The sequence below is a fragment of the Carassius auratus genome, chromosome 25 (genome assembly GCF_003368295.1).
Source record: "Carassius auratus strain Wakin chromosome 25, ASM336829v1, whole genome shotgun sequence".
Taxonomy (NCBI): Eukaryota; Metazoa; Chordata; class Actinopteri; order Cypriniformes; family Cyprinidae; genus Carassius; species Carassius auratus.
In genome coordinates, this window is record NC_039267.1 from 9,214,988 (window position 1) to 9,226,698 (window position 11,711).

Genomic DNA, 11,711 nt, shown 5'->3' on the forward strand with positions numbered 1-11,711 from the left:
TACAATAACACCTACCTCAACAGGAACACCATCCACAATCACATCCACTATTACACCAACTACTGGAACATCGGCACCTACATCAATAGAAACATTACCTACATCAACAATAACACCATCTACAATTAGCACAACTACTGCTACAACAACAACAACTCCCGTCTGTACTCCTAAATGCATATGGTCAGATTGGACTGACGGCAACACACCCAGTACAGAGCCAGAAGGATTCGAAACTGAACCCATAGATGCATTGTGGAATTCAAAAAAGATTGCCTGTCAGAGCCCTGAAGAAATTGAATGCAGGGCAGTAAATTATCCCCAAAAGTCCCTGCAAGATTTGGGACAGACAGTTTATTGTAATACATCATTTGGACTGTCATGTTCAAATGAAGACAATGCAAATAGCATTCCACCACTTTGTTATAATTATGAAATACGTGTAAAATGTTGTAGACCAGAAGACTATTGTACTCCTACAACATCCCCAATTACACTAACATCAACTACCTCAACAACTACTGTAACATCAACACCTACAACTGTTACAATTACACCTACATCAACAGAAACACCATCTACAATCAGTACAACTACTGCTACAACAACAACTCCCACATCGACACCTACATCAACAGAAACACCATCTACAATTAGTACAACTACTGCTACAACTACAAATCCCACATCAACACCTACATCAACAGGAACACCATCCACAATCACATCCACTATTACACCAACTATTGGAACATCTGCACCTACGTCAACAGAAACATCACCTTCATCAACAATAACACCATCTACAATTAGTACAACTACTGCTACAACAACATCTCCCACATCAACAGAAACATCAGAGACAACTGTTACAATAACACCTACATCCACAGGAACACCATCCACAATAACATCCACTACTACACCAACTACTGGAACATCGACACCTACGTCAACAGAAACATCAACTATATCAACAGTAACACCATCTACAATTAGCTCAACTACTGCTACAACAAAAACAACTCCCATCTGTACTCCTAAATGCACATGGTCAGATTGGACTGACGGCAACACACCCAGTACAGAGCCAGAAGGATTCGAAACTGAACCCATAGATGCATTGTGGAATTCAAAAAAGATTGCCTGTCAGAGCCCTGAAGAAATTGAATGCAGGGCAGTAAATTATCCCCAAAAGTCCCTGCAAGATTTGGGACAAACAGTTTATTGTAATACATCATTTGGACTGTCATGTTCAAATGAAGACAATGCAAATAGCATTCCACCACTTTGTTATAATTATGAAATACGTGTAAAATGTTGTAGACCAGAAGACTATTGTACTCCTACAACATCCCCAAGTACACTAACATCAACTACCTCAACAACTACTGTAACATCAACACCTACAACTGTTACAATTACACCTACATCAACAGAAACACCATCTACAATTAGTACAACTACTGCTACAACAACAACTCCCACATCAACACCTACATCAACAGAAACACCATCTACAATTAGTACAACTACTGCTACAACTACAACTCCCACATCAACACCTACATCAACAGAAACACCCTCCACAATCACATCCACTACTACAACTATTGGAACTTCGACACCTACTTCAACAGAGACGTTACCTACAACTGTTACAACACCTACATCAACATACACAACCAATACTATCACACCATCTACTGTAACAATGACACCTACATCATCAGAAACATCATCTACAATTAGTACAACTACTGCTACAACAACATCTCCCACATCAACAGAAACATCAGAGACAACTGTTACAATAACACCTACATCCACAGGAACACCATCCACAATAACATCCACTACTACACCATCTACTGGAACATCGACACCTACGTCAACAGAAACATCAACTATATCAACAGTAACACCATCTACAATTAGCTCAACTACTGCTACAACAAAAACAACTCCCATCTGTACTCCTAAATGCACATGGTCAGATTGGACTGACGGCAACACACCCAGTACAGAGGCAGAAGGATTCGAAACTGAACCCATAGATGCATTGTGGAAGTCAAAAAAGATTATCTGTCAGAGCCCTGAAGAAATTGAATGCAGGGCAGTAAATTATCCCCAAAAGTCCCTGCAAGATTTGGGACAAACAGTTTATTGTAATACATCATTTGGACTGTCATGTTCAAACGAAGACAATGCAAATAGCATTCCACCACTTTGTTATAATTATGAAATACGTGTAAAATGTTGTAAACCAGAAGACTATTGCACTCCTACAACATCTCCAAGTACACTAACATCAACAACCTCAACAACTACTGTAACATCAACACCTACAACTGTTACAATTACACCTACATCAACAGAAACACCATCTACAATTAGTACAACTACCGCTACAACAACAACTCCCACATCAACAGAAACACCATCTACAATTAGTACAACTACTGCTACAACAACAACTCCAACATCAACACATACATCAACAGAAACATCCCCTACAACTGTTACAATAACACCTACATCAACAGGAACACCATCCACAATCACATCCACTTCTACACCAATTACTGGAACATTGACACCTACATCAACAGAAACACCATCTACAATTAGTACAACTACTGCTACAACAACAACTCCCACATCAACACCTACATCAACAGAAACATCCCCAACAACTGTTACAATAACACCTACATCAACAGGAACACCATCTACAATCACATCAACTTCTACACCAATTACTGGAACATTGACACCTACATCAACAGAAACACCATCTACAATTAGTACAACTACTGCTATAACAACAACTCCCACATCAACACCTACATCAACAGAAACACCCTCCACAATCACATCCACTACTACAACTATTGGAACTTCGACACCTACTTCAACAGAGACGTTACCTACAACTGTTACAACACCTACATCAACATACACAACCAATACTATCACACCATCTACTGTAACAATGACACCTACATCATCAGAAACATCATCTACAACTAGTACAACTACTGGCACAACAACACCCACATCAACAAAGACATCTACAAGAATCTTTACTACTACAACAGGGATACATGTGGTTACAGGAGTTACTCCCAATACCACCAGAAATAACACAGTACACCAGTGTCAATGCCCATATTTAACAGCAGTATACTCACCAGGTGAGAGTCACTTTAACAATAATTTCCCAAACCTTACAGTTTTCCAACTTTACAGTTTTTTAAATCATTGTACATGTATACATTTCCTTGACCCTACATTACATTCAAGTTGCATTCATGATAAAAATCTCTCTTGTTGTTTACCTCCTTTGCACATCCTTTTATTGTAATTGTAGGGTCAATAATCTACAATAAAACAGATCAAGCAGGTTGGTGCTTCACTGCCAAATGCAACTCCTCCTGTGGTATAGATATAGTTTCTCAGCCATGCAAATTACCAAGAGACTGCAAAGAATTCAACAGAAAGGTAATTTAATAATTAGCTGTACACTTATGCTGTAATGTTTTAAAAAATATTCTGCATGATTTTTTAAAATAAAAAATACAAAAATAGCTTTTAATGGTTATTTGATATAATGTGTAGTTAAATAACACTACATTCATTATGTATTGTATAACTACTAGATGTCTAGAGTATTAATTGTTAAGGGAAAAAAAGATATTTGAAACGAATGAATTTAATTCATTTCTTGATTGTTCTGCTTATCAATCCAATTGTGCCATACAGCATTTGGAATCCTGGATTGAAAACTGCAAAAACAACACATGCAAAAACGGCAGTGTCACATCAACACCTCTACAATGTGGCATATCTGATAATGTCATACCTAAATGTAGCAATGGAATTAAAGCTAAGAAGGTGCCCTACAACAATGGCTGCTGTTCTAAGTATGAGTGTGAATGTGAGTGTAATTCATGTTCATGGACATTCCATTAATATGAAATATTCATATTTAAGTAAATTTCAATAATATTAAAACGACAACAACTGTCCTTGCCAGTACCTTATATTTACTTTTTTTGTAAATTGTTTTTGCAGGTAAATGTAGTGGCTGGGGTGACCCACATTACCAAACTTTTGATGGAACCTACTATGCTTTCCAAGGAAACTGCACTTACGTTTTGTTCCAAGAAATCATCCCAAAATACAATATCAGTGTCCATGTTAAAAACTATTATTGTGATGTTAAAAATAATCTTGCTTGCCCTGAGTATGTGGTTGTAAACTACAAATCCTATAAAATAAAGCTGACAAGCAACACTAAAGAGGTCCAGGTAAGTAATAGGACTAAAGCAAAAACATTTATAGATTTCTGAAAAACAAGCAAAATTCTAATTAATTGTATACAAAAGTACTTCAAATTTCATTTCAAATCACGCAACTTTGCAAAACAACACATCGTACTTTAGAGCATAATTGTCATAACACAGAAAGACATTGTTTCCCTCAGGTCTACGTTAATGATGAATTAAAGCAACTAACTTATATGAATAATGACTTCTTCATCATCACCTCTGGCATGGCAGTAATTGTGAACATCACTGAAATCAAAGTTGACATTACTGTGAATCATCAAGGCTTTGAGATCAATCTCCCATTCTCATACTTCCATGGTAATACAGAGGGACAGTGCGGTGAGTACATATTGGAGAATATCCGTGAGAGTACTGTTTCATTTTACATTTACCAGTGAAAAAAAAAACTACCTCTACCTGATTGTTAATATAAAATTTACTTTGAATTGTCCATTTCTTGCTCACTTAATTCAGATGAACTACTGTATAATTAAACTACATTTTTTAGGGGTTTGTGACAACAACCGTACAAATGACTGCAGACGTCCCGATGGACAAATTGATCAATCATGTGTGAACATGGCAGAGCTTTGGATGGTCCCCCCAGGATGCAAAATACCTCCAACTCAATCTCCACCTACACATCCAACTCCATCTACATGCAATCCGACCATTTGTGATCTCATCAAGAGCGAGTAAGGAAAATAAAAATATGTTAATCACTTATGTTTGTAGCACTGATTATTACAAAGCGTTTTTCCCTTTTAAAGGTAAATGCAAGTAAACTGTCACCATTTACTTACCCTCAAGTTGTTCCAAATGTGTTTGACTTTCTTTATTTGGTACAAAAATAGAATAAACAAAGTCATACAGGTTTGAAAGAACATCATGGTGAAATTTTTGGCTGTACTGTCTATTTAGGATGCCTGAAATCAAAAGTCAGATTGAGTATATGTTTCTCCACAGTATGTTCATGGAATGCCATGGGGTCGTTCCTTATGAAAGTTATTATGAAGCATGCAAATATGATGTGTGCCACATGGGAAACAGCTCTATTGGTTGTACCAGTCTGGAGGCATACGCTCTGCTATGTGGCAAACAGGGTATCTGTGTGGAGTGGAGAACATCAAATGAACTCACCAAAAAGTGTGGTAAGCAAAATGAACATTACCTTTTGAGTGTTTTGGGGTGTTTTTAAAATACAGTATGTTGTACTCAAGAGGACCCTGATATGTAATTGTTATTGACTTCTTTAACAGAATACAAGTGCCCCAGTCACAAAGTCTATAAGGGATGTGGTCCTAAAGTTGAAAAAACCTGCAGTACAAGGTAAGCTTACATCTCATATCTACAAAACAACAGTCCTTAGTAAGTGTTGCAGCTAAAATACTTCATTATCTGATGTGCTTACTCAACTAGGTACAACGATATGTTTGTGGAGAAAGACTGTCAAAACAATAACTGTCATCAAACATTTACGGAAGGCTGTTACTGTCCTGATGACAAATATCGAGTTAGTTCAACGATAGATGCCTGTACATCTTATTGTGGTAAGACATGTTGCTTTATTTACTTACCATTCTTCCTTATTTTCTCTGTTAAATGCACACGTCTTATTTCCACTGATTTCTTTTTCATTCCCTCCATGTAGATTGCATTGGCCCTGATGGATTACCTAGACAGGTATGTATAGGCAAAAAAAATAGAAAAGATATTTAGTGTGATTCAAAATATTTCAATTAGCATCTGCTATTTACAATCATCACAAATTCCTAACCATCATCTACTTGTTTTTCTTCCTGCAGCCTGGGGATACATGGACCATGGACTGTCATGAGTACACATGCTCCAATGAGACCTTTGGTATTAAAACTGTGCCTGTCGGGTGTCCGGCTGAAAAGTCCTGTGGACCAGAACAAAAGAAAATAATTGAAAACTGCTGCCTAACCTGCGGTGAGTCAAGACTAAACTTGCTTGAACATTACAAGCAAAATAATGAATCTGAAGCAAATAAATGATTCACAGTTACTGCCACTATTGAACTATACCTACATAAATGCATTCAAAAATTATTTATAAGAATCCCCATTTCTCAACCCATTCAGTGTGTGATGTCGAGCTGTGTCTTCAGAAGAAGTGTGCTGTGGGATATACGTTGGCAGCAAATAAATCTGAAGACAGTTGCTGTCCACCCTGTGGTAAGTCTCACATATTATTCTGTAGATTTAATTGATAAACAATTAGCTGTCCTACAAAAAATAATAATAATATATATATATATATATATATATATATATATATATATATATATATATATATATTGTAAGTCCTATTCCTATCAGGCAGTACCTATTGAGTCCATGTTGAAATCTAATGTATTTATATAAAAATGAAATCTGAAGAAAATCTGGAATATGAAATTGTCTAATTTTTTACATGGCAAAGATAGCAAGTGTAATTATTCAAAAGGCTAACTGATATGATTTCTATCTTTACACATTGTAAGTTTTATATTTTATCAAGATATGTGACAGACATAAAAAATGAACTGCATTACACAAATTACACCTTTTCTTTAAATTGACTAAAGTAGCATAAATTATTATTGAACTGGCTTTATGGCTCATAAAACTGATTTTTATGATTTTCAGTGCCCAAAGATGTATGTGTGTACAATAACACTGAGTACCAGGTAAGCTACTGGGTTCATTTGTTTAAACTAATAAAGTTAATTTGGGCAAATCCTGATATTTAAAAGGGAACACAAGATAAAACTCTTAAATAGTGTTAGTATTTGACAATTTTCTGATTGGATAATCTATTTTTGCTTCTAGCCTGGAGTTCAAATCCCCACAGATCCCTGCATCGAATGTAACTGTCTAATGGATAAAGATCCAAATACCCAACTACATGTCGTCACGTGCGCTTCTATCGCCTGTGAACCTTGCCCTGATGTAATAATTACTATTTATTCTTGTGAACCATTACATCAATTCATTCATACAACTCAATTTATAAACATCTAAAGTATTTAAACATCAAAATTATAAAATTGTTGTTTTTTTTTGTACTCCAAGGGATTTGTGCCTGTCCAAGAAGAAGGAGAATGCTGTCAAACATGCCAGCAAAATAGCTGTTTTTATACGGCGCCAGACAACACCACACATATTCTCAAGGTGCATGTTCTCAAACTTTTCTTCACACATTCAGTTCACATTATCTGTTCAGCTATATATTTTACTTATTTGTATTTTTTTGTAGACTGGAGACACGTACAACTACAAGTGTGAGACTGTGATCTGTCAACAAATGAATGACACATTCATGATAGAGAAGACCATAGCAACCTGTCCAGAGTTCAATCCAGATGAGTGTGTGCCTGTGAGTTTAACATCTTTAGCTCAAGTTCCAAACATGACGCACTTGTTCTGTTTGTTTCTGTCTTCCCACACTAAAAGGTATATGCATGTAGGTTTTTTTTTCTTCTTCCATCTGTAGTGCCTAAATAATTCCACTTATAAGGTGGTGTAAGTTCTGTCAACATTTACTCATCCTCGTGTTGTTCCAAACCTGCATGAATATTTCATCTGTGGAACACAAAAGAAGATATTTCGATGTTGTTTTGAACCCTGTTGCCTTTTTACAGACAAAACCATTTGAATAATATTTTGCTTTATCATAATTACACAGGTTTTGAACAACAGACATTTTGAGTGAACTATCCCTTTAATTATGAATATGATATTTAAACAAAGCCCTATTTGTCTTTACAGGGAACACTGACACTTGATGCAGATGAATGTTGCAATACTTGTAAGAAATTGTTTCCTTGTTCAAAACTTCTTTATGGTCCTGCTTTTTATAAACTTGTCCCAGTATTTACAATTTTTAAAAATATATATATTTATATTATCTCCTATTACCTCTAATATCTCAGGTGAGCTCAGGAACTGTGTTCGTGTGAAGAACACCACAGATGTTACTTTAAATGACTGCAAGTCCATCCATCCCATAGAAGTGACTTCCTGCAGTGGCCACTGTGACACAGAATCAATGTGAGAGCACCCCGACATGATTTCTTGTGAAATATACTTCATACTTACATATACTCATATTGAATGATTGTTCATTCCAGCTGTAAACAGGGCTATATTACAACTTTAACACAGAATTGTATATAAGAAATTGTTTTTGTGCTTAACTGACTGGTGTTTTTCTTGGAAATCCACATAGGTATTCAATGGGAGCCAACATCATGATGCACAGCTGTTCTTGCTGTCGGGAGATGAAAACCAGCGTTAAAAAAGTGCAGCTGAAGTGTTCTGATGACCGTGTGATCGATCATGACTACGTCTACATAGAGAGCTGCAAATGCACTCCAATAGCATGTGAAAACCAGAAGACTAGTGGATAAAAGATCCCATTCAGTGTGTATGCTATACTGCTACAATTCCAGATAAATTGCTAAATACTATGCATATATTGGTGAATGATGGGACCATTCAGCTTTCTGTTCTATAACTATTATCTCTCAGGGCATTTTCAGGGTATTTTGTTTCTTCTTTAGCAATGCAAAATAAAATGATTTTCTTCTTGTGAAATGAGTGCTGACTATAATAAAGCAAAATAAATGGCAAAAAAAAAACAGTATAATGGACTTTTTTTTCTTTCTCCCAAAATGATTTTTCAAAGGAAATAGAAACTGACACCAGCACGCATTAGCTAAGATTACACATTACTTTGACGCCATCTTGGTTAATATTTTTTCCTACATAGGCTTATATGTTTATTTTTTGTTTTTTTTAATGTTTCATGTAATTTCAATTAAACTTCAAAGTTTATGAACAAACATAAAGAATGCACAATTGTTTATGAATTAAAATTAAAGGGATAGTTCATCCAAAATTGAAAATTATGTCATTAATGATTCACCCTCATGTCGTTCCAAACCAGTAAGACCTCCGTTTATCTTCGGAACACAGTTTAAGATATTTTAGATTTAGTCCGAGAGCTCTCAGTCCCTCCATTGAAGCTGTGTGTACGGTATACTGTCCATGTCCAGAAAGGTAAGAAAAACATCATGAAAGTAGTCCATGTGACATCAGAGGGTCAGTTAAAAATTTTTGAAGCATCGAAAATACATTTTGGTCCAAAAATAGCAAAAACTACGACTTTATTCAGCATTGTCTTCTCTTCCGGGTCTGTTGTGAGCGTGTTCAAGTGTAGGGATATTCGGTTCGCGAACGAATCATTTGATTTAACCAGTTCTTCTTGTTCCAGTTCACCAAATCGAACTGAATCGTTTGAAACGGTTTGTGTCTCCAATAAGCATTAATCCACAAATATTTATGATTTTTTAACTGTTTCATTTTGTTCAGTGTATAGAGGACTGATATATCATTTTGGCTTTCCGTTACTTTTTTTTTTTTTTTTTTTTGAAATCGCTCTTGTGATTTCAGAAATTATTTTAGAATTTTAGTTGGATATACTGTGACTGATTTCTAGATATTTTTATTTATTCATTCATTTATTTATTTATGTTATGGGGGCCAATTCTGACTGTGAACAAGACAAGTGTGACAATTTATTCTTTACTAATCATGCAATTTAAAAAAAAAAATGTTTTCACATGGCAAGTGCCACAAAAGTAAAGTAAATATTAATAGTAATAATAATCAGTCATATTACACTTTTGTCAAATGAATATTTGGGTTCTTCCAGATGCTGTTTTTTACAAGTGAGATCTTCCAGGAACCACTTTAATGCTAACAGATCTTACAATAACCCTTTTTTTTTTTTAAATGAGTACCTCCAGGAACCTCCAGAGCACTTTGAGGTCTCAATGTAATGAAAGAGTGACTCCAGAACATCAGAAACAAAGTGATTCGAGGATCCCATGGTTCCTCCAGGAACCGTATTAAGAGGTTCATACATTTTTAAGTTCCTAAAATATATAAAAGGATATCTGGGGCACCCTTTAGTTTGTACAGTGCAATAATTAGAAATAGCTAAATCCTTTTCTCAAATATTGCCAAATTGAAAGAGAGATACAAAGACAGAGAGAGATGGAAGTTGTGTGTAAGCGAGATTTTATGCTCTCGTTGCTGGAAAATATAATGTAGTGATTCAGTATTTAATCTGATATTAATATCATGGGACAGCATTGACCATTTTCTTTGCTCCTTGAGCTGTGAGCTGCACATTCTTCAATATGTGTGTTTGTCAGTAAGCAGCCTATTAATATAGAACAGGGAGGCTCTAAAGACACAAGCACACCAGTATAGGCGTATTAATTGTAGGAGCTGGATGACGTATGATGACGTGTAAGTAGCAGTATAGTAGCGGTGTGCCAATTCTTAAGGGAATATTTCACCCCTGGGGAATGGGGTATAAAATAGAACTGAGATTGGGCCCAAGTAAAGATCATGTTACATATATTATGTAAATTCCCTACCATAAATATATATAAAACTTCATTTTTAATAAGTAATATGCATTTCTAAGGACTTCATTTAGACAGCTGTAAAAGTGATTTTCTTAATATTTAGAATTTCTTTTTTTTTTTTTTTTTGCACCCTCAGATTCCAGATTTGAAATAGTTGTATCACAGCCAAATATTGTCCTGTCCTAACAAGCCACACATCAATGGAAAGCTTATTTATTTTATTTATATTTGGTTTTGTGGTCCATGGTCATGTATTATGGTAAATGCATATCAAATTCTTTTTCAGATATGTAATGCCAACACACACCAATTATTTTGACCAAAAAGCATAGTCTGTCATTTAAGGGACTTTTTGAATAATTTAATATTGCTATTAACGTACTTTAACACGATGTCAAATTCAACCTTCAGTACGAGGACTCTGATACTTCGCAAACAGTGAGAATAGAAAAGACAAAGTTTACACATTTAAATACTTACCATATGTTTGCTGTTGCATCCAGAAAGATCTACAGTCATAAAAGGTTTCAAAGAATTAACCCCTCAAACATGTCAAACTGGGCGAGATGAAGCTCTGAGTACACAACTCTGCTGAAAGGCTATTGAATCAAGTACTGCTCCTATTTGCCTTTGGATTATGTCATTGTATTGATTTAAGATGCAAGGGTTAGTTGACGGAACATGTTAAATCTAATTAATCACATTTTAACCTATGAAGTAAACAAAATGAATCAAAAAGAAACTAAACATGAAGGTGGTACTTCAAGCTTGAAAAATGTTTATCATGGAAGCACAGAACACCTGTTTTTGTCAAAGAGCACTGAATGATACTCAGTGTTCTATTGCTTGTCTGCCATTTTGATTTTTTCCATGCAACCTGCTGTGTTTTACTAACTTTTTGGTGAACTGAGACAAAACTTGGTACAGATAAT

General features: G+C 35.4%; 1 protein-coding gene across 1 annotated transcript in view; it reads left to right on the forward strand.

Moving 5' to 3' along the window:
* LOC113042834 (mucin-2-like) overlaps window positions 1–8,979 on the forward strand; it is a 28,128-nt gene extending 19,149 nt beyond the window's left edge. Inside the window, exons 29-47 of the mRNA XM_026201829.1 lie at window positions 844–3,197; window positions 3,374–3,504; window positions 3,766–3,940; window positions 4,078–4,313; window positions 4,490–4,673; window positions 4,843–5,029; window positions 5,301–5,485; window positions 5,594–5,663; window positions 5,754–5,884; window positions 5,986–6,017; window positions 6,140–6,287; window positions 6,440–6,532; window positions 6,986–7,026; window positions 7,169–7,288; window positions 7,412–7,510; window positions 7,596–7,715; window positions 8,108–8,147; window positions 8,272–8,389; window positions 8,568–8,979. Coding sequence (XP_026057614.1) covers window positions 844–3,197; window positions 3,374–3,504; window positions 3,766–3,940; window positions 4,078–4,313; window positions 4,490–4,673; window positions 4,843–5,029; window positions 5,301–5,485; window positions 5,594–5,663; window positions 5,754–5,884; window positions 5,986–6,017; window positions 6,140–6,287; window positions 6,440–6,532; window positions 6,986–7,026; window positions 7,169–7,288; window positions 7,412–7,510; window positions 7,596–7,715; window positions 8,108–8,147; window positions 8,272–8,389; window positions 8,568–8,748 — 4,645 coding nt within the window. The 3' untranslated portion in view covers window positions 8,749–8,979. The remainder of the gene's footprint in view (window positions 1–843; window positions 3,198–3,373; window positions 3,505–3,765; window positions 3,941–4,077; window positions 4,314–4,489; window positions 4,674–4,842; window positions 5,030–5,300; window positions 5,486–5,593; window positions 5,664–5,753; window positions 5,885–5,985; window positions 6,018–6,139; window positions 6,288–6,439; window positions 6,533–6,985; window positions 7,027–7,168; window positions 7,289–7,411; window positions 7,511–7,595; window positions 7,716–8,107; window positions 8,148–8,271; window positions 8,390–8,567) is intronic.
* Window positions 8,980–11,711: the final 2,732 nt, after the last annotated feature.